The sequence below is a fragment of the Hibiscus syriacus genome, unplaced genomic scaffold, assembly GCF_006381635.1.
Source record: "Hibiscus syriacus cultivar Baekdansim isolate YM2019G1 unplaced genomic scaffold, ASM638163v2 tig00111272_pilon, whole genome shotgun sequence".
NCBI classification, from domain to species: Eukaryota; Viridiplantae; Streptophyta; class Magnoliopsida; order Malvales; family Malvaceae; genus Hibiscus; species Hibiscus syriacus.
This window is the reverse complement of record NW_024063039.1, coordinates 12,947-33,859: the sequence shown is the minus strand read 5'-3', so window position 1 is coordinate 33,859 and position 20,913 is coordinate 12,947. Positions and strand designations below refer to the sequence as shown.

The window sequence follows — 20,913 nt, the reverse complement described above, 5'->3', positions numbered from 1 at the left end:
GTTGGTTAGAGCCATATTATCGTGTTTTCCTTTTCATTGCGACTAGGAAGGCTCGATAGGGCATTATTCATCGATTTTCCACATATCCATCTACGTCATCAATCGTCTTTACCTTTCAACTTCATAAGGGAAATCTTTTGATTTCTTGGTTTTCTTATTTTATTTGTAATTCCTTTATCTTTTCTTTATCTTGTTTTAATCTTATTTTTTTATCTTGTTTCCAGCACCAAAAAGAAACCCTAAAGAACCCTATCTATTACCGCCACCTTCCCCATTCATCCCTTATTATTCTTCATAAAGTCTAGATCTTTTCTAGGTTTGATTCTTCAATAAGAGCAACGTTCATCAACCCGCCACCGTTTCCCTATCAATTGATATCAGAGTTGGGCCGATTCTTGAAAAGAAGCAAGCAATCTTGCTTGTTCTTGCACACAAAACCGTCAAGGTATCCTAACGGAGCTAGTCCAGAAAAGATTCATCGTTTCAGGTTCTTTTTATTTAATTTTAATTTAGATTCAAATCTTTCTTGTTAGTTTGCTATTTAAAAAAAACAAAAAAAAAAAGACAAAAAAACAAAAAAAACCAAAATTTCAAAAAAAAATTGTAAACAAAGATATTTAGGGCTGATTTTCTCCAGATATCATATTCATCCTAATATAAATCTCCAGTCTGAAATTTACCCAAATCGGAGTTCATTAGAGCCTTCAAATACATTCTTCAAGTTTCATCGGTAGATTCGGTCTAGGATCTTGTCGAATTTCTTGAAAATTCTACAGGAAGAATTTCGTGGTGAAAATTTCCAGATTGTAACTTCATATATTGAAGATCATTTACACAAAAAATCATAATATGTGGAGATCAAGAACACCTTCGAACAAAGCGATCAAGAAAAACAGATTGTTTGAGGACTCACCATTCAACAGAGTCCACTGGATACTACTAAAGGTATTTGGTTCTGAAATTTTACAGGTGGTTTCTTGACGCATAGAAAGACATTCAAGAATTTTCCCAAAATTTTTGGACACCGGTAACCCCCTCAAAAACGTTTCTCAAGTTGATCCAGCATTTTCCAGGTTTCTGGGTTGGTTCCTTTTTTTTTCTTTCTCTTGCTGCTTTAAGTTCTTTTGTTTTTTCTTTTTATTGTTCTTGTGCATTATCTAACACATTATATTTCTTGTGTTAGTAGGACTAAAGAGTTTGCATACTTCTTCCTTCTTTGCATTCTCGTTCTCTTGGAGTCTAACCCTTGTTTGGCCTCTTACAACTTTTAAGTTTTTTCTTATCGCATGTGCTAGTAATCAAACTCCGATACGAACTGTGGAAGACTACTTGGTAAAGTGAGTTTTAAAGAGTACAAGATCGGCTTACTTGCCTCTCGTTGTGTTACTTTCTTGGAGTGACTTGTGAGGTTTCTTGCTTTGTTGAATTTTCTTCCTTTTATTTTTATTTTACTTTAAAATTTTCTTTTGAGTATTATGATTTCAGGATGGGAGACAATAACAACAAGACACTTACGGATATCTTAGCCACACTTACCCGACTCACGACTCAAGTTGAAAGATTTGATGAAATCGTGAGAGAACGATAAAAACCACAACTGGATCTACCAAACCAGAATCCAAGACCAAACAATGCTGAACTCTTGGTACCTGAGCGAGAACAACCACGTTTTCAAGCACCAGAACTCTTTACAAAACAAAAGTTCACGGTCCTGTCTTTCAAAGGAGACAATGATCCAGACATGTACATTGAATGGGAAGGAAAAGTTGATCTCATGTTCGCATACCATGACTGCCCCCAAGCTAAACAAGTTCACCTCATCACCACAGAATTCGAAGGATATGCTCGAACTTGGTGGATGCAAACAAGGAAAAAGATCCAGAACTTCCAAATTCCAACAATCACTTCTTGGACCGACCTCAAACAAACCATGAGGAAGCGATTCCTACCGACACATTATACACGAGAAGTTAAACTACGACTAGACCGACTTCGACAAGGTAGAAGTTCAATTGAAGAGTACTATAAGGAGATGCAGTCCTTACTCAATAGGGCTAACATAACCGAAAAAGAAGAGGTCACCATGTCAAGATTCATTGTCGGCTTAAACTCAAACATCATTGATCTTCTTGATCTACAAGGGTACGAAAACCTTGAAGATGCACTAAAGAAAGCAATGACAATCGAAGCACAAACCCAAAGGAGATCTCGATTTAGTGAACATTACCAAGGTACTTCATCCTCTTACCAAAGTAATCCTTCAAATCATTCCTCATCTTCTACTCTATCTTCTCTAAAAAAGCCAAGAGATGACAAACCTGACAAGGAGAAAGAACGACCAGCAAAGAATGACACACTTCCAGTCCTTAAAGATCAAATGATAATTTGTGAGGAGGTAGGGAAAGCAAAAAAAGAAAAAGTTGAGAAAGAGGCAAAAGCAAAAGAGGTCACTAATTATAAAAGCCAAAAGAATAATGACCCATGGGAGGTGAGTGAACCTAAATGTGAGAAGAAAAGAGTGACTAAAAATCTATATGTGAGCACAAAAGAATTGAGAGAGAACTTTCTTTACAAATAGCCTTGCATCCTTGTTCACTTTAGGGAATCAATTATTTCGATTTCTAACATTAACAAGGATTTGCCTAGTGTGTTTTCATCTATTTTACAGGATTTTCGAGAAGTGTTAGGTGATCTACCTAACGAACTACCACTGAAAAGAGGAAAACAACTCCAAACCAATCTAATTCAAGGTTCCATCATACCTCATCAAACATACAATCTCGAAGAAACCAAAGAGTTGGATTTGTTACAAAAAGGCTACATCCAAGAAAGCCTTAGTCGTAACGCCAACTTAATGACGAAACATGATTTGAACAACTCTACAGGCTTTATAGTTTGTGCACAGGAAATCCATGTAAATGATGAAATTGTAAAAGCAACACGAGACTGGCCCACACCATCTTCCATAGCCAAGAGTTGTCGAATAATATTAGGTGACCCTCCTGACGGGTTACCACCTGAAAGCCCTAATCACTGTGCCATATCAATGAAGAGTCACGATTTACGGGAGTCCAAAGGTAAGTATTTTATTACTCATTTTAATGACAATGTAACGTACTTCTTCTCCTTTTTACAAGGTAAGGCTCGTGATGTTGTCATCCATACTAAACACAACTCCTTTAAGTGCGTAACAGACCGAGGTAAGCAAAATACAGTAGACAATGCACTACCACGAAGGTATACTCTTACCTATCAAACGCATACTACTATTCCGAGAATTGAATATATCAAAGATGTATATCACAATAACTTGGATATTTTTGATATTTCTACCCATACTTTTAAAAGTGTTTCTAATGAGCTTTATCTTTTATATGAGTTTCCTTGCCAACTAAACAGGTTTTACAGTCCACAAATCTCCTCCAGAGAATTCTTAATTCATGAACCACAATTAGGAGACTTAAGAGATTACTTTAACAAACCAGTTGACCTGGTTTTTAAACACTCATTCTCGCCACACAAGAATAAAACCATGGATAAATTATCTGAAGTAATCATGCAGAAAGCCAACAGTGGTCGGCACCATGTTGAATTTCAACCTAAACATCAGATTACGAGACTTGTATGCAAAAGAGGATTTTAAGACTACAAGAAAACAGTTCCTACAAAGAAGAAACCTCGACTAAAACACATAACGACACATCACATTGATCTTGGTAAATGTTTCACAAGTTTTTCTTTCAACATATCTAATTCTCTTTCTTTTGGATTTTTAGATTCGAGGATGAATCCTTTTGAGGTGTGGGGGAATGATACATGCACCAGAGTCCATAATACATGCTTCTTTGGACTAATGTTTCTACTCAAACCTATTAAAAGAACAAAGTCTCGAAGATTCAAAGCATATCTATTCGGTAAGTATAATGTGAATGAATCATTAAGCGATTCTAATTTTGCTCCCTTTAATGTTTCAGATTTGAGGTAGAATCTTTTTGAAGAAAAGGAGGATGATACATGCATCACAAGGCTCGCATCAAAGGAAGAAGTAATAACTCTTCCAAATGATCCACTCGTCCAAGCATTGGAAAAGAAGATCAGAACAGAAGAAGACTTACGACGAATTTTTGAATGGGATCCTGATATTATTTAGTCAAGATGTCTTCTTAAGATATGACCGTATGTCTCTTATCTTTCCAATGGTTCTTTAATCGCATCTATACGATATCAGGAACTCAAGATATGGCTATTTTACTGAATATGGTGCATGCAGAAAGTCCTATACGGGATTAATACGGGATTTTGTAAATATTACGAATTTTCAATATTTTTATTGATTATTTGTAATATAACTTAATATAGGATGATGCATTATCTTTTAGGATTAGATTTATTATTTTATTAGGAATTAAGGTTGGGTTAAAAATATTATCTTTAGTTATTATTATTTTATTAAGAATTAGAGTTAAGATATGTTTAGTTTATTATTATTTTATTCATTAGTTATTTAAGACCTTTAGAACTCAGCCCCTATATAAAGGAGGCTTCATTAAACTTTGTAATTCAAGATTTCTTTGATTAACAATACAACGAGAGTTTGTTTTTGCAAGTGCTGATTGCCTTGTGCCTTCGAAGCTTCTTCTCCTTGAGATCTTTCAAGTTCTTGTGAGGGAGATTAATATTCACACTCCAATTTGCCTTTTCATCGCGACTAGGAGGGTTGGTTAGAGCCATATTGTCGTGTTTGCCTTTTCATTGTGACTAGGAGGGCTCGATAGGACATTATCCATCGATTTTCCACATATCCATCCACGTCATCAATCATCTTTACCGTTCACCTTCATAAGGGAGATCTTTTGATTTCTTGGTTATCTTATTTTATTTGCAATTCCTTTATCGTTTCTTTATCTTATTTTAATCTTATTTTTTATCTTGTTTCCAGCACAAAAAATAAACCCTAAAGAACCATATCTATTGCCGCCACCTTCCCCATTCATCCTTTATTGTTCTTCATCAAGTCTAGATCTTTTCTAGGTTTGAATCTTCAATAAGAGCAACGTTCATCAACCCGCCACCGCTTCCCTATCATATATTCTCCGTCCCTTGGTGTAGAGTAGATCGTCCTCTACCCAGAACCGTTGGGTTTTGCCATCGCTAGCCAGCTTGACTAATTCTATCGTCATTGGATCTTGCTCAAGGCCCTCCTTTATGGGTTCCAACACGGTTCCCTTGGCTAGAGAGATCGCGGCAAGCTCTGTCTTTCGACTTAAGGCATCGACTACGACGTTGGCTTTGCCCGACTTGTATTCCAACGTGCAGTAGAACTCGGCTAGGAAGTCCTGCCACCTAGCTTGTTTTGGTGACAACTTCTTCTGAGTCTGAAAATAACTCGTCGCCACATTGTCGGTCTTGATGGTGAAGTGCGCGCCGAGTAGATAATGTCTCTATACTCGCAAGCAATGGATGATGACCGTCATCTCCTTCTCTTGCAGCGTGTACCGCCTCTCGGTGTCATTCAGCTTACGGCTCTCAAATGCTACCGGATGCCCCTCTTGCATTAGTACTAACCCGATAGCGAATTCGGATGCATCAGAGTGCACCTTGAATGGCTTGGTAAAGTCAGGTAGGACCAAGACAGGTTCTTGGCTAACTACTGCCTTCAAGTCCTCAAAGGTCTCCTGACATTGTTCGGACCACTCCCACGTCTTTCCCTTCTTGAGTAGGTCCGTCAATGGTGATGCTCGTGCTGAGTAACCCTGTATAAACCGGCGATAATAATTTACTAGACCAAGGAAGGACCTCATCTCACTTACCTTGGTCGGCGGCTCCCACTCGGTTATGGCCTTGATTTTTCTCCCGTCCATCAATAGCTTCCCGTGGCCGATTACATGTCCAAGGAAGTGTACTTCCTCGGTGGCAAACGTGCACTTTTCCTTCTTGACATACAGCTCGTTCTCTCGAAGTATCTTGAACACAATCCTCAAGTGGTCTATATGTTCCCCGATAGAGTTACTGTATACCACGATATCGTCCAAGTACACCACCATGAACTGGTCCAATTACGGTTGGAAGAGCTTGTTCATGAGCGTGCAAAACGTCGTCGGTGCATTGGTTAGACCAAAGGGCATGACCAACCACTCGTACGATCAGTATCGAGTGATGCATGCGGTCTTTGGCTCATCGCCTTCTTCTATTCGAACTTGGTAGTAGCCTTTTTGCAAGTCCATCTTCGTGTACACCTTGGCTCCTCCAAGTCTGTCAAATAAATCGGCAATCAAAGGGATCGGGTAGCAATTTTTAATGGTTACCTTGTTAAGTGCCTGGTAATCGACGCACATGCGCAACAACCCATCGTGATTCTTTTGGAAGAGTACCGGTGCACCATATGGTGCATTCGAAGGTCGAATCATTCCCATATCGACTAGCTCCTTGAGTTGCCTTCGAAGTTCCTCAAGTTCGGGTGGGGCCATTCGGTAAGGTGCCAAGGTAGGCGGCTTGGCACCGGGTTCCAACTCAATCTTGTGATCCACTTCATGCCTTGGTGGAAGTTTATTTGGTAACTCAGGTGGCATCACGTCCTTGTTCTCCTCTAAGACTTCACGGATGATTGGTGATAGATTATCCATTTTCTCGATCTTGTTATCTTCCTTTAGCATGGCCAAATAAGTCATGACCCCTTTCTTGATGCCTCTACCAAGTTGTATGGCCAAGAGTTGTTTGGCATCTCGACCTTGCTCTTTCGGTACCTCGACCGTGGGGATCATGCAGGGAGACCCTTTCTCCAAGATACAAACTGAACTAAAGGAAGGCATAGGGATAGCGATTACCTGTCAGAGAAAGTCCAACCCTAAAACGACTTTGAAGTTGTCCATGAGAATGACAGAAAAGTTCATTCGACCCTTCCAAGTGCCTAAGCGTAGCTCGACCCCTCGTGCCACGTCATAGAGTGATGTCGCTTGTGTATTTACCATCTTGAGCCATCCTGTGCTCTCAGTGTACTTCAGGCCCAAATGGTTGGCTTCATCTTTAGACACGAAGTTGTGGGTAGCCCCTGTGTCCACCATAGCTCTTGTCGGCTTCTCGTTGATCACCGCTTCCATATACATGAGCCCATTACTTGGTGTCAGTGTCAACAACTTGCCCTTCAAGGCGTTTAGAACCTGGAGTGATCCCATCTCGGCTTGAGACTCTGTGTCTTGACGATCGACGATGGCAGACAATGAACCAAGTTTGGGACAGCTACTCATCTGATGCGGCCCTTTACACAAGAAGCATCCTCCTTTAGGAACGAAGGTCTTTTTCTTCTCTTCGTAGTCCCTCCGACCCGGACGTCGATCTCGATCTCCCTCTTTAGCTTGTGGCCTTCGGTGATCTCGGTCTCGGTTACCTTGGTTATTCTCCCGTCGTTCTCCCCCTCCTCTGGCTGGATACTTATCCTTGTTCTTCGCCGCATTGGTGTGGAAGTAGGGTTGGAAGTCGATGAGTGACTCGGCGATGGCCTCATCAACCGTTCTAATGTCCCGACGATACATCTCTTGCTTGGCCCATCCTTGTAGTCCGTCAATGAAATAAAACAAGAGATCTTCTTCGGACATATTGGGAATTTGAAGCATAAGGGTTGTGAATTCTTTCACATAGTCCCGCATAATACCCCGTTGCTTCAACTCCCGCAATTTCTTGCGAGCCTCGTAGACTACATTCTCGGGATAAAAGTGCTTCTTGAGTTCTTTCTTGAACTCATCCCACATATCTAACTGACAAGCCCCTCGCTCAATGTCGGCATGTTTCCTACGCCACCATAACATAGCAGTATCAGAAAGATATAAGGCAACGGTCTTTACCTTGGCGGCCTCATCGTTAAGGTCGATTCCCTCAAAGTATTACTCCATCCGCCATAGGTAGTTTTCGACTTCCTTGGCGTCCCTTGCCCTGTTGAACCCTTGCGGCTTGGGGCACTCAACCCTCGAGGTGGAGACATTGTTAGCACCCCCGCTAACGGCAGCTCTCTTGCAGAGCGTCAAGTCCTCCCGCATCCCCTCGATGCTTTCATGTACGGCTTGGATCATATCCTCTAGCCGTATGAACCGAGCTTCCACCTCGTTGTTGGTCTCTTCGGCATTTCCTTTGAGTGTGTCAACTTGCTCAAAGACATAGTCCTCCAACGTCTTGAAGTCGTGCTGGACCCTCTCTCGCCAAACTCCGCCACCATCAGTTCTAAGGAAGCGCCCTCACGGGCCTTACTTTGGTCCCTCTTATTCTTCGGGTTGGTGGGTGCAACTTCTCTCCCACGTTCCTCAGCAACAGTCGACTCGTTCGAGTTCCTGGCCATTCCTACAAGACACGTGCACGATATTGACGCCTTTACCGGCTCTGATACCAACTGTCACGGACTTAATCTCTCAATAAGCCTTGTGCGGCCTTAGCTCCTTTTCGCCCCTCGCGATAGCTAAGTCAGCCTCACTCAAACTCGTGCTAATGTGGGAAAGGATTGGCAAGGAAACAAAGAAGAAATGAAAGAACTTTGAGAGAAAGCTTGTTGATATGCTTGAAAGCTTACAACTCTTAGATGATTTATAAATGAGGATTCTACATCTATTTATAGCCTCCCACCTCCTCAATGGACTGTGGAGATTGACTTGATCCTACGGTAGGGAGAGATTCTCTAGAATTCTCCATAATTTCCTACCTAACATTGAAGACTCTAGAATGCTTATAGAATATGTACAAGTCTTGAATGTTCTAGAATAATCTACACTATTCTATCAACCTCCAAGACCAAGTGTGGCCCAACATAGCCAAAATAGCCCAAAGTATGGGGAAAAGGCCCAATTTCGTGACAAATAGTTGTCTTAATACCGTCGACAACCATCAAAGACTAAACCTCAAAAGATCCATCCATGGAGTTAGTATGCCTATGGTGATCCCTCTTCCCTCCCACCCCTGCTTTCCCGCCAAATTTCTCATCTCCAGCTCCTCCGGTAATCGGTCCAGTCAACCCCAGTCCGTCGAAGATATCAGAGTCCACAGAAAAACTACGGAGGTGAGAAGAGATATGCCTAGGGTTACCGAGGGAGGAACGAGAGGGTTGGCCGTTGGATGAGGAGTCATCCGAGGAATCGGTGGGAACGGTGATGAGTGGGATTGGATGAGGAAGGAGGGAGGTCAAGGGAGGAAAGGTCGAGGTCCGAAGGGTCGAAGAGGAGAAGATCGTCGACACGGAAAGTAGTATCGGAGTGAGCCCGCCGGTGGAGAGCTTCACGGGGAGGCATTTAGTCTATCGCTACGGTCCGCTTTTGCTCCATATTTCAAGTTAAGTAGGCGGAAGATACGACGGCGTTCCCGTTTTAGTGGAGCAGATTATTACTAGTATTATGCTTCTATAATTCTGAAGCGAAATGATTCGAAGAACAATGGGGAGAAATATAAGCATGTTTGAGATTCATACCATGGAAACATTGCTCAACTATTTTTCTATTTTTGTTGTACTCTACGTTTAATGTTTCGCCTTGATTAATTTAAAATATCAAACTTATTATCATTTGAATCAACCTGTTCGTATTCCTAAACTATTTTAACAAAACAACACCAGGAAAAGCTTAATTCACATATTGGTACCTAAATTATATCCTTCTTCTCATGTTAGTACTCTTTTTTTTCTCACACAAGCAATATAATTTTTATTTATGTTTTTTTTTCTCTCTTGAAGACGGCACATACGTCGGTCATCATTAATCAAATATGATTCTTGATCTTTCAATTTCTCATAACACTTATTATATCCAAATTATTATTTATTTAGAGTGATATGCCAACTACTTAGGTTGACATTTAATCAATTAGTAATTATGTAGATTTTTTTATTTAAAATTTATTTATTTGAAAAAAATGTAATTAAGGAAAAGATGCGATTATGCCTAAATTAAAAATTCATATTTAGGTTTGGTGCGCTAGTTAATCTTGATATTATTATCTTACATACACTATAATTTTCATGCCAACAAAACACACTTTATAACATCTAATGTCTTTAAAAATACATCTTTGTAACATCATCAACGGTCACGTATTGATATATATAATCTTTCATTCTAAAATTTCATTCTTTAATATATCTAATCAACATTAATGACATGATAACAACACCTCTCTAAGATATTATAAATGCACATTTAATAGAGAACAAAAGAGAATAAACATACCTCTCCACAGAAAATCATATCAACATCGCAATGACTATCGAAATTATCATCGAAAACATCCCTATTCCACCTTGTACGATTATTGTCATTTTATCAGCAAACACAATTATAGAGTGTTAAGACGAAATTTGATAACATGCCAATGAATGTTCTGTTATCGCCGATAAAAAAATATCACAATGGTGGTACCAAGATCAAGAAAATAATAATTAAAAAAACGTGAATTGTGTGTGTTGAGCATAAAGAAATGATGTAGTAGTAGGAATCTCAGGCGACAATTGACAACTCACAGATTCTAAACATTACAATAATATTTTGTTGAGAAAATGGCCGTGAATTTGACTTTTGGACAGCGGCCACCATGTGGCAGTTAGCCGCCTCCGTTTATCCTTATTCATCCTCACCAGCTCCTGCCATGACATGATGCCCCCGAAAACAAACTACTACTTTCTTACCATCAAATACACTTAAGATTTTTTTTTTGGATTTTACAAATTACATTATGATTCTTTCATTACGTGCTTCACTAAATAATTTGAAGTTAATTACCATTTTATGTTAAAGTTTATTAAGTCCGTTTAACTACCACTTTAATATTTTGTGTGTTTAATGAGAATATTATAAATATATTTTCGCATACTATTTCTTTTGGTTGCAACAATAAAAACTTTTTCAAAGAAAAATCTAGTTTTCTTTTTATTGGTTTGGTGTTTCACTCATCTTTCTTTTTTTGTCTTTGTTGACCGGCGATAATTCTAATTCGTTCAGATCGCTAATTTTTTTATTTTTTATTTTTTACTAAATCTGTCAGTATGACATGTTTTCTTATGTTCTTTGGCATGTTTTTCGGTAGTTTGATCGTTTATTTATTTATTTTTCTTTAAGGGTTGATTTAATATTGTCACGACTGATCAAGATGACTCTTATCTGATATCTTATTGATATTCTTTGTTTTGAACCTTCGAATTGAATTTGAATATCCGATTTACGTTGGTGGATAGCTTTCACGTCGCTTGAGTATGATTTGCGATTTGTTGGTGATCTTTCAATAGTTTGATTCTCTTTTGTGGTTCGTTTGTCAATGTGGTCAGATCTGTTTATATTTATATTTGTTTGAGCTTCTTGGTTAGATTTTTAATATTTCCTTGTATATATAGTCTTTAATCTTTATGTGATCTTAAGTTGCTAGTTTTGTTTCAATAATTATAAGAAATTTTTCTAATTATGTGCTTAATTTATGATTGTGATTGTAAATCTTTATAGTAATTTGTGATTTTTGATTAAACTTAGTTGTTTATATATATATATTGAATACTAATAATTTATATTATATATTTGATGTTTTTTTAGTGTGTTGCGTGTGTATCCTTTACACGTGACTTTGTTTTTTGAGTGGTTTATCTTAATATTTTAATTTAGAGAATAATATTTTTTATGTGTCGTTTTATATCTCTATCCATATTATATTTTTTATATTCTAATTTAAAAGTAAAATATAAGTACATATTTAATTCTTATTTTTTATGTGTTTAAATACTAATTTTAATTAATATTAAATATTAATATTTTAATTTTAACATGATTTTATATTTATATTATCTTAATGTTAGTTTTCATGTATATTATATCAATTTTATTATAATATTTTAATTTAATTATATTTTGTAAATATTTAGCTTTTAGTCATTGAATTTTAACTGAAAAAACGTGCAAAAATACTACAGAGACAAGTACAGATAGGGGTGAGCGTTCAATCGAGCTGAGTCAATTTAAATTTTTTTGAGTTATTCAAGTTGAAGAGTCCTATTTTATAACTCGTAGTTGACTAAATTTTTTTTTGAGTCAAGTCGAGTTGAATCGAATCAAATTTTTAAGTTTCTATTTAAATTTAATTGTAAAAATTTACAATATTATGACAATATTTGATTCTAATTTAATTGGAATTTTATAACCATATACAATACATTTTTTTATATGTGATTTACATATCGATTGACTAGACTTAAACTTGAAAATTAATATACTAATTACTAAAAAATTTGAGTTATTCGAGTTTTATTTTACAACTCATTTTTAACTTAAAATTTTTTAGTCTAGTCTAGTTTATGAAATTATAACTCAAAATCATTCAATTTGAGTTTTTTTAAGTCGAGTCAAAGAATTGATTTTTCGATTCAGATCGAATTTTACTCACTATAAGTACAGACAGAGCAGATGACTTGAAATGTTGAATTGTTGGGCTTTTCTCATCCCTATAACCTTGTTTTTCTAAGGCCCGACTCCCCGGGTGGGAGGGGATCAAAGTTTTTGTTTTAGTTAACGAGATCCTTATGAATGTTAAAGTTAAATAGATTAATCCTTTGCCCTTTCTTTTTTATTTAAATATTTCTTAAGTGTCTATAAATTTTACAATTAGTTAAATTAAGCATCAATTCTTTTTCAAATTTAAATATTTTTTAAATTCTTATAAATTTCAAAGTTAAATAAATTAGACCTCAATCTTTATAAATTTAAAATTGATGACTTAGAAGATTAATAATTCAATTTTCTTTTTCCATATTTTAGGTTAATCATCTTTGCCCATTTTATCTGATACATTATGCTAAATTATGTAAGTTTGTTATTTGTCTCCACTCTTCATTTTGAAATAATAGGATTAAATAAGTAAGGATGATGTAAAGAATTAAATAAAAATTTATTATTAGTTATAGATATTAAATATTTGGGAAATTTTACCGAAAAGTCACCCTAACAATACAATATTACATGATAGGTACTTTTTCTCTAAATATTATCGATCTAGCACAAGTTTTGACAGAGTGATGATAAAGTGTGTTTCAGAGAACGCGCATTGCAAACGTGGATGGAAGGCGTGGATCAGAAAGTGCGCCTTCATGGGGTTCTGTCCGAATTGGCGACACAGTAGAAAGGCGTGGATCATGAGGCGCGCCTTCGTGGGGATTTCTGACACGTGGGGGAATGAACATATAATGAGGCGCACCTTCCATTATTCCTTCAATTATTGCCTCTTCTAGCTACGAGCCTTAAATCCCGACCAATCACCCATCCTCCTCCCCTATAAATACACCCATGAATCCAAATATCATACTACACCAAAATTACCTTCATATTCTTCCTTCTATCAATTTCTTCTATCAAGCTAAGTAGATTTTGTTATAGTTTTTAGAAGGTAAAACTATTTTTTATTATAATATATTTATTTCATATTTAATTATTTGGCCAAATTTTATTGTACTAATTATTTTTTTATTACTTTTTATGATTGTAAAATGAAAGGCATGATCATATCTTGAGACATTTTGTCGATACGGTAACAATATTAAATTGTGTTATTTAAATTATTGTGAATATATTTTTTAATTTTTTTGTATTAGTTTATATTTTAATTTGTATACTATTTATTTAATTAGGAGAATGATCGTATATTAGAAACAATTATTCGTTTTTACATATATAAGACACTCAATCTTTCAAACTCTCAAAATGAAGCATATTTTAGCTATTGTTTCTATGATAGAGAAATTCGCGAAGATGAAATCGGCGTTGTCTTTGCATCAAATCATTCTGTCACCTTATCCTTCAAGAGAAACATCACTCTTGAGGAGCTAATCACTAAAATTTAAAGGAAGGTTCATGTTGGAAGTACTAGAAGTCTGTCCTCACTTCAGTACAAATTTCCAACTGCAATATTTTCGTTAACTTATGCAGCGTTCGAACTCTCCAACGATGACGATGTTGCTATGATAGTTGATGCTCAAAATCAAAATTCAGATGCTGTTACACAAATGTATGCAATATTTGTTAAGGTGTATGTAATTCGTGGTATGTCATTAAGTTCCCACTATGGGCTAGCTCAACAAGTTTATCAAGTTGACAACCCAAATCAAGTAATGTGTAATGATTTTACCTCGTTAATGGGAAATTCACATCTTGGTATCATCACATCAAGTTCAATGGGGAGACATTTATCAACAACTTATTACGATATCTACCGAGGTGGCTCCACGAACAATTCGTATGGCAACATCGCTTCCAGTTCAAGGGGAATGCATTCATTTGCCAATTTCTTTAACCTGAATATGGAGATGACTTTGACACAATAATATGTGCAGTACCCATTTGACATGATGCCTTCAAGTTCCAGGGGGAGACATTCAACTACAAGCTTCTTTGACCTCAATGTGGAGATACATACGACACAACACTCAGTTCAAAACCCATATGACTCGATGCCTTCAAGTTCAAGGGGAAGGCATTCAACTATTAGTTTGTTCAACCTAAATACCAGCATCATAGAGGAAACTTCATCTCCACCAGAAGAACCTCTTCGCGAGCCAGGTGCGGATGATGCTGAGACTAAACTATTCGTTAAGCCAGAATCATCGCAGTTTAACATGGACTTCGATGATGATGATGTAGATGAAGTTCCCAGAGATACAAATCGAACCTCCAACACACACGTATGAAGGTGGCTATGATGCAATGTACATGCCAGAATTTACGGATATGCCTAATGTTGGTGACTACAGTTTTAATTCATCAGTCAATGATGTTGAGTTATATATCCGAATGGATTTTCTATCCAAAGAAGAAGCGATGATTGTAATTAAGAATTACAATATTAGTACTTCTGTTCACTCCAGAGTCGACCGATCAACCATCGAAAAGTATGTGTGTAACTGTGTTCAACGTGATAAAAGATGCAACTATATGGTTCATGTATGGAAGAGGAAGAGAAAAAACAACATATGAGAACTAATAGTGTACAACGGTTCTCTTATTGTCGACGTTATGCATATTATCCAATTGACATCCTTTTTGCCTCGTCTAACGACGTTATGCATATTGTCGAGATTCCTAGGTGCTTTAGGAATATATTGTGCGAAACCAAATTGGCGGAGCAAGCGATCAGTAGTATGTCACTCGACAATATAATAACATATCAAAGGGACCACCATTATCTATATATCTAATGAGCCATTCAAGTGAGGTGAGATGAAAAACCTCATTTCTTTAGTAGAATAAAGAGCCCATTAAAACTAAAAAAAATATATAATTCTTATCAAAATAATATTCTAATTATATAATGATAATTAAAGGTAAATAATAAAATTTAAATGCATACTTCTGTACTAGCCTTTTGATCAATGAGTAGACAAATTTCTTCCAATTCATCTGGTATATCACGATGATTTTTCCTTGTACATGCCCACTTATTCAATGTAAAAAATATTTCATTTTATACTCAAAAAATATTTATATACGAACTCAGTATTGAAATTACCTCAACAATAACGGGAAGATTAACGAGTTATTCATGACTGGACATAAAAAGTGCATGCAATACCACGCCCATGACTGGAGAAGAAGACATCCGCCGATAGTATTTTTTCGATAATCAGTTGCCTGATACATTTCCCTATACAGAGATGCTAAATCTTTGGAGCCCTAACTGAGTGAGTTGGTAACTCGAAATTCTTCAAGGTAACGTAACTACATATAATGAACTTGGTTGCGAGATTTATCGAGCATAAAATCCCTTCTATGAGTTATAATATGCAAGCTCGACCAATTATTTTAGCCTGTTCCTTGGAACAGACTTCACTCAAATGTTGAAAATTTATAGCCAACCATGATAACAATATTTGATCACTGTTGAAATTAGGCGAGATACTCATCACACAAGAAATGCCAATCACTATCCTCCACACGAGAAATAACATCTTCATCTACCAGAATCCCCAAATGCATGTAAATATTCTCTAACGTAATAGTGCACTCCTCACACGGAAGATGGAATGTGTGTCTCTGGTCTCCACCTCTCAATCAGAGCATAAATAAGATTAGATTCAAGGTTACAGTGTCCTTCATATTTCGTTATGTATCCGAATCCAGCCTCGGCTAAATATAGCCAGACATGACTCGATATCTTTAACTTAGCATTACGAATAAATGGATCTAATATATTGTCATTCCTTTAATTAAATAAATAGTTTACAAATTAATATATAAAATAATACTAAAATAAATAAATAAAACACTCACAATAATTAAAAACAATTTAAAAATGTTATTGTATCGGTAAAATGAATCGAGATATGATTCTCATCTAAAGGTAACAACTCACCTTCCATTTTATAAATGCAAAAAAGTAATATAAAATTAGTACAATAAAATATAATAAAATAATAAACTATTAAATAATTATAATATAATAAAAAATTAGCTTCTAAAAACGATAACAAAACTTACTTAAAGCTTGATAGAAGGATAATAAAAGGAACAATGAGAGTATTTCTGGTGTGGTTTGAGTTTTGTATGAGGAGGTATTTATAGGGGAGGGGGAGGGGCGGTTGAGCAGTATTAAAGGGGTAGATGAAATTTAATGGAAGGCGAGCCTTATGATCTGCGCCTTCCCCACGTGTCAGAAATCCCCGCGAATGTATGCCTCATGATCCTCACCTTTTCACCGTGGAGACAGCTCGGATAGAACCTCAGGAAGGCGTGCTTCCTAATCTGCACCTTCCATCCGCGTCTACAATGTGCGTTCCCTAATACACGATTTATTATCACTCTATAAGAAAGGGTGCTAAATCGATAATATTTGGAGAAACGATGCCTAACAGGTAATATTATATAATTTGGGTGATTTTTGGGTAAAAACGCCAAATATTTGTATAGGTTACACACTGCAAAAAGAATAAAATAAAATAGTAATTTTAATCTCAATTTTTTTAAATTTTAATTTAAAATATTTTAATAATTTTTTATATTTAAAAATTCTACAATTTAACCAGTATTCTTTCTCAAATTGTTTGTTATTCGTGAACCATTTTATATTTTAATTCTTCAAATGTTTAATATAAAAAATAAGTGTATAAACTATACTTAAAATTAATTTTTTGTGTCTAAAGAACTTTTCGCTAAAAATAGATATTTAAAGTTTTTACCGTTATAATTTTAGATGTTTACCGTTAAAAAAATCGTTAAGTGATACATGTCATGTCCAAAATTTTTTAAAATATTTTATTTTAAAAAAAATCTAGACATAACACGTGCTACTTAATTATTTTTTAATGATAGATACGTAAAAATATAACGGAAAAAAAATTTAAACACGTATTTTTAATGAAGAAATTTTAGATATTAAAATATTTTTCTAGATATTTTTTACACATTTTTGTATTAAGCGGACTTGATAAAAGATGCACCCAATTTTGAGGGGGGTAAACCAGTCTACTTGAAGTTGAATTGACCCGCACCATTTCCCATAAATGGCCACACTCACCCCACCAGGGCTTGTTCCAAGATTTTGATCTCTATCCCATCATAAATAAAGCCACTAATGAAAATATTGTAAATATTATAAGAGAAAATCGCCTCAGTGACCAAAAATGCCTTATAATATACGATTTTAACCAACTTTTTTTTGATTTGCCAAAATGACCAACAAAATCGCAACGCGATATCAAAACCGCAACGCGATTTAGAAAAGCGCAACGTTGAAAAGAAGATCGCAACGCGATCTTCCAAGAATCGCAATGCGATTCATAAAATCGCAACGCGATCTTCCAAGAATCGCAACGCGATTCAGAAAATCGCAACGCGATTCAGAAAATCGCAACGCGATTCAGAAAATCGCAACGCGATTCAGAAAATCGCAACGCGATCTTCCAAGAATCGCAACGCGATTAAGAAAATCGCAACGCGATTCCAAGAATCGCAACGCGATTCAGAAAATCGCAACGCGATTCCAAGAATCGCAACGCGATCTTCCAAGAATCGCAACGCGATTAAGAAAATGAGTAAATTCTTTCAAAAGTTGTTGCATTTGTTTCTTTCTTAAGAATTTTCTCTAAAAAGATAGTATCCGCGCGGACGTGTCGAAGACACGTATTACCACGACCACGACCACGACCACGACCACGACCACGACCACGACCACGACCACGACCACGACCACGACCACGACCACGACCACGACCACGACCACGACCACGACCACGACCACGACCACGACCACGACCCGACCCGAGACGAGACGGCGGTGGCGGCGGCGCGCGAGAGTCCCCCTTGTTCTCTTTCACTCAACAAGGAAATGGGAAATCCAAGCCTTAAATACACTTCCCAATAGTGTTTCCAATACTATGTGGGATTGAGCATTACTCAACACTTCAAAGAAAATATAGCAATTTTTGTAGCATGTTTCCCGCTTAATCCATATTTAAAAATATTAAAACATTTATCATATTAAAACTATATGTATAAGTTTGAATTGAAATGATATATACAACTCTTTTAATTCTCTTGATAAAATGTTTTAATATTTTTAGATATGGATTAAGTGGGAAATACTACAAAATTGCTATATTTTCTTTGAAGTGTTGAGTAATGCTCAATCCACATAGTATTGGAAACACTATTGGGAAGTGTATTTAAGGCTTGGATTTCCCATTTACTTGTTGAGTGAAAGAGAACAAGGGGGACTCTCGCGCGCCGCCGCCGCCGCCGTCTCGTCTCGGGTCGTGGTCGTGGTCGTGGTCGTGGTCGTGGTCGTGGTCGTGGTCGTGGTAATGGTAATGGTAATACGTGTCTTCGACACGTCCGCGCGGATACTATCTTTTTAGAGAAAATTCTTAAGAAAGAAACAAATGCAACAACTTTTGAAAGAATTTACTCATTTTCTTAATCGCGTTGCGATTCTTGGAAGATCGCGTTGCGATTTTCTTAATCGCGTTGCGATTCTCGCGATTCTTGGAATCGCGTTGCGATTTTCTGAATCGCGTTGCGATTTTCTTAATCGCGTTGCGATTCTTGGAAGATCGTGTTGCGATCTTCTTTTCAACGTTGCGCTTTTCTAAATCGCGTTGCGGTTTTGATATCGCGTTGCGATTTTGTTGGTCATTTTGGCAAATCAAAAAAAAGTTGGTTAAAATCGTATATTATAAGGCATTTTTGGTCACTGAGGCGATTTTCTCATATTATAAACATTAAATTAATCTTAACTTTTATATAAAAAATTATAAATATTAATATTTAAATTAAAACTTTATAATACGTATATTTAAAATAGTTTCACGAACCAATTACATTTTTATTTTTTTACAATTGCACCCCTATATGAAATGCACCTTTATGGTATTGGCTTTGGATAAAGGATTGAATTTCTTGACCCCAATTATGTTGGTTACCTTTTTGACTCCTGACATTTGCAAGAATTCATCTATGTCAGCATCATATTTTTTATAATCCACCCACTCTACCATTCTCGTGTCCCATGCCTCTACTAGCTCCCATGTGCTATTGCCATCTCCACTCACCTGCAAAATCCTCACCAAAGTCAAAATTAGATCCCACCACATTACCTAACATTGAAAAATTTGAGATTTCTACCTACCGAATCAATTATTCAGCATCCAATAATCACGCATGTAAAGACAAAATGAAGACAGCTTAAAGGAGAAGGCATTCGGGGGTTTGAAAGGGGAGAAAAAAAAACACTATCAGGATACTGGAAATTTTCTAGTGGAGAGAAGTTTGTAAAAGGTTTCCTTATTCTATTCGACAGAAGCAATATCAAGCAGGATACATCTTAAGGTTTTCAATTTCTTTTTTTTACTGTATTTTTTTATAAATTTGAAATGATTCCAAGGTGAATATGATATTGCTTCATTCCATTTGTTTATGTCTTTAAAAACAGCAGTAAGCATAAGCACTGGTCAAAAGCAGTAACAGAGAATCATAGAACTAACATCGAATCAGAACATCAACCATATCAACATTCGATGATCACGATTTTAGAGGCTAAATTTCGACCATAAACCATTCGAAGTAAACAAATAATTATTAACAGTGTTACTATTTTTAAAGAAATTTCATTTTTATCTCCAAGTTTTTTTTTATTTTATAAGAATACGGATAATAATAAGGAAAAAGAGGATTTGGGGTTTATTCACCAAAGACGTTCGGGTTTCCCTTACGGGAATTTACCATGCTTTGGTGAGGTTACTGTCGCCGATGAACGACAGTTTGCATGTTGGTTTAGCTGCTGGAATTCAAGGCATAAAAAATTTCAGATATTAGATCAACCAAGCAAACGAGATACAGAGAAAACAAATAGTAAAGGGGTTATTTTTTCGTTCTTTTTGTAAAGCAGTACCAAAATTCTTAGATTTTAGTTTTATTTTCCAGTAACTTTTTTTTTTTTTTTTCTTCTCTCTTAATTCGAAATGAAAGCATAGAGAGGGGAAAATAGTAGTTTACCTTAGCCTTGAGAGGTAGTCATCGGGATCGTCGGTTCACGGTGACAATTGAATGATTCGAGAGTTATTTTAGGAAGCTTTTGGTATTTTTTTATTTCTAGCTCTTGGTTTAGGGACTAGGAAAATAGAGGAGACTTGAGGTTTCGTTGGAATAAGATCCGGTCACCAAGGTGCGGGGGTCGTCCGGTTGTTCTGGCGTGAAGAGGAGGTGCAGCCGAGGAGGTTATGAAGAAAGGAAAAAAAAATGAAATGAAAGAGAAAAGAAGGAATGATATTTTTGGTTTCACGTTACTGGAAAGAAATAAAGGGAAGAAGGGTTTGTTTGGGGCAAATCATGTGTCAGATCCCTGGGCTTTGGGAGTTCATTGCTTTATTCTTAAAATAGGGAAAATCACGAAATAATCCCTTTAATTTAGGAGCATATTTACACTTTA

At 36.3% G+C, this 20,913-nt stretch overlaps 1 protein-coding gene across 1 annotated transcript; it reads right to left on the bottom strand.

Moving 5' to 3' along the window:
• Positions 1–6,143: 6,143 nt before the first annotated feature.
• LOC120157439 lies at positions 6,144–8,326 on the bottom strand. The gene is made up of 4 exons (XM_039168555.1): positions 8,239–8,326; positions 7,882–8,119; positions 6,966–7,785; positions 6,144–6,824 (listed from the first exon to the last, which is right to left on the bottom strand). Exons 1-4 carry the CDS (start codon positions 8,324–8,326, stop codon positions 6,144–6,146), a joined length of 1,827 nt encoding a protein of 608 aa, XP_039024486.1.
• Between the last annotated feature and the right edge of the window lie 12,587 nt (positions 8,327–20,913).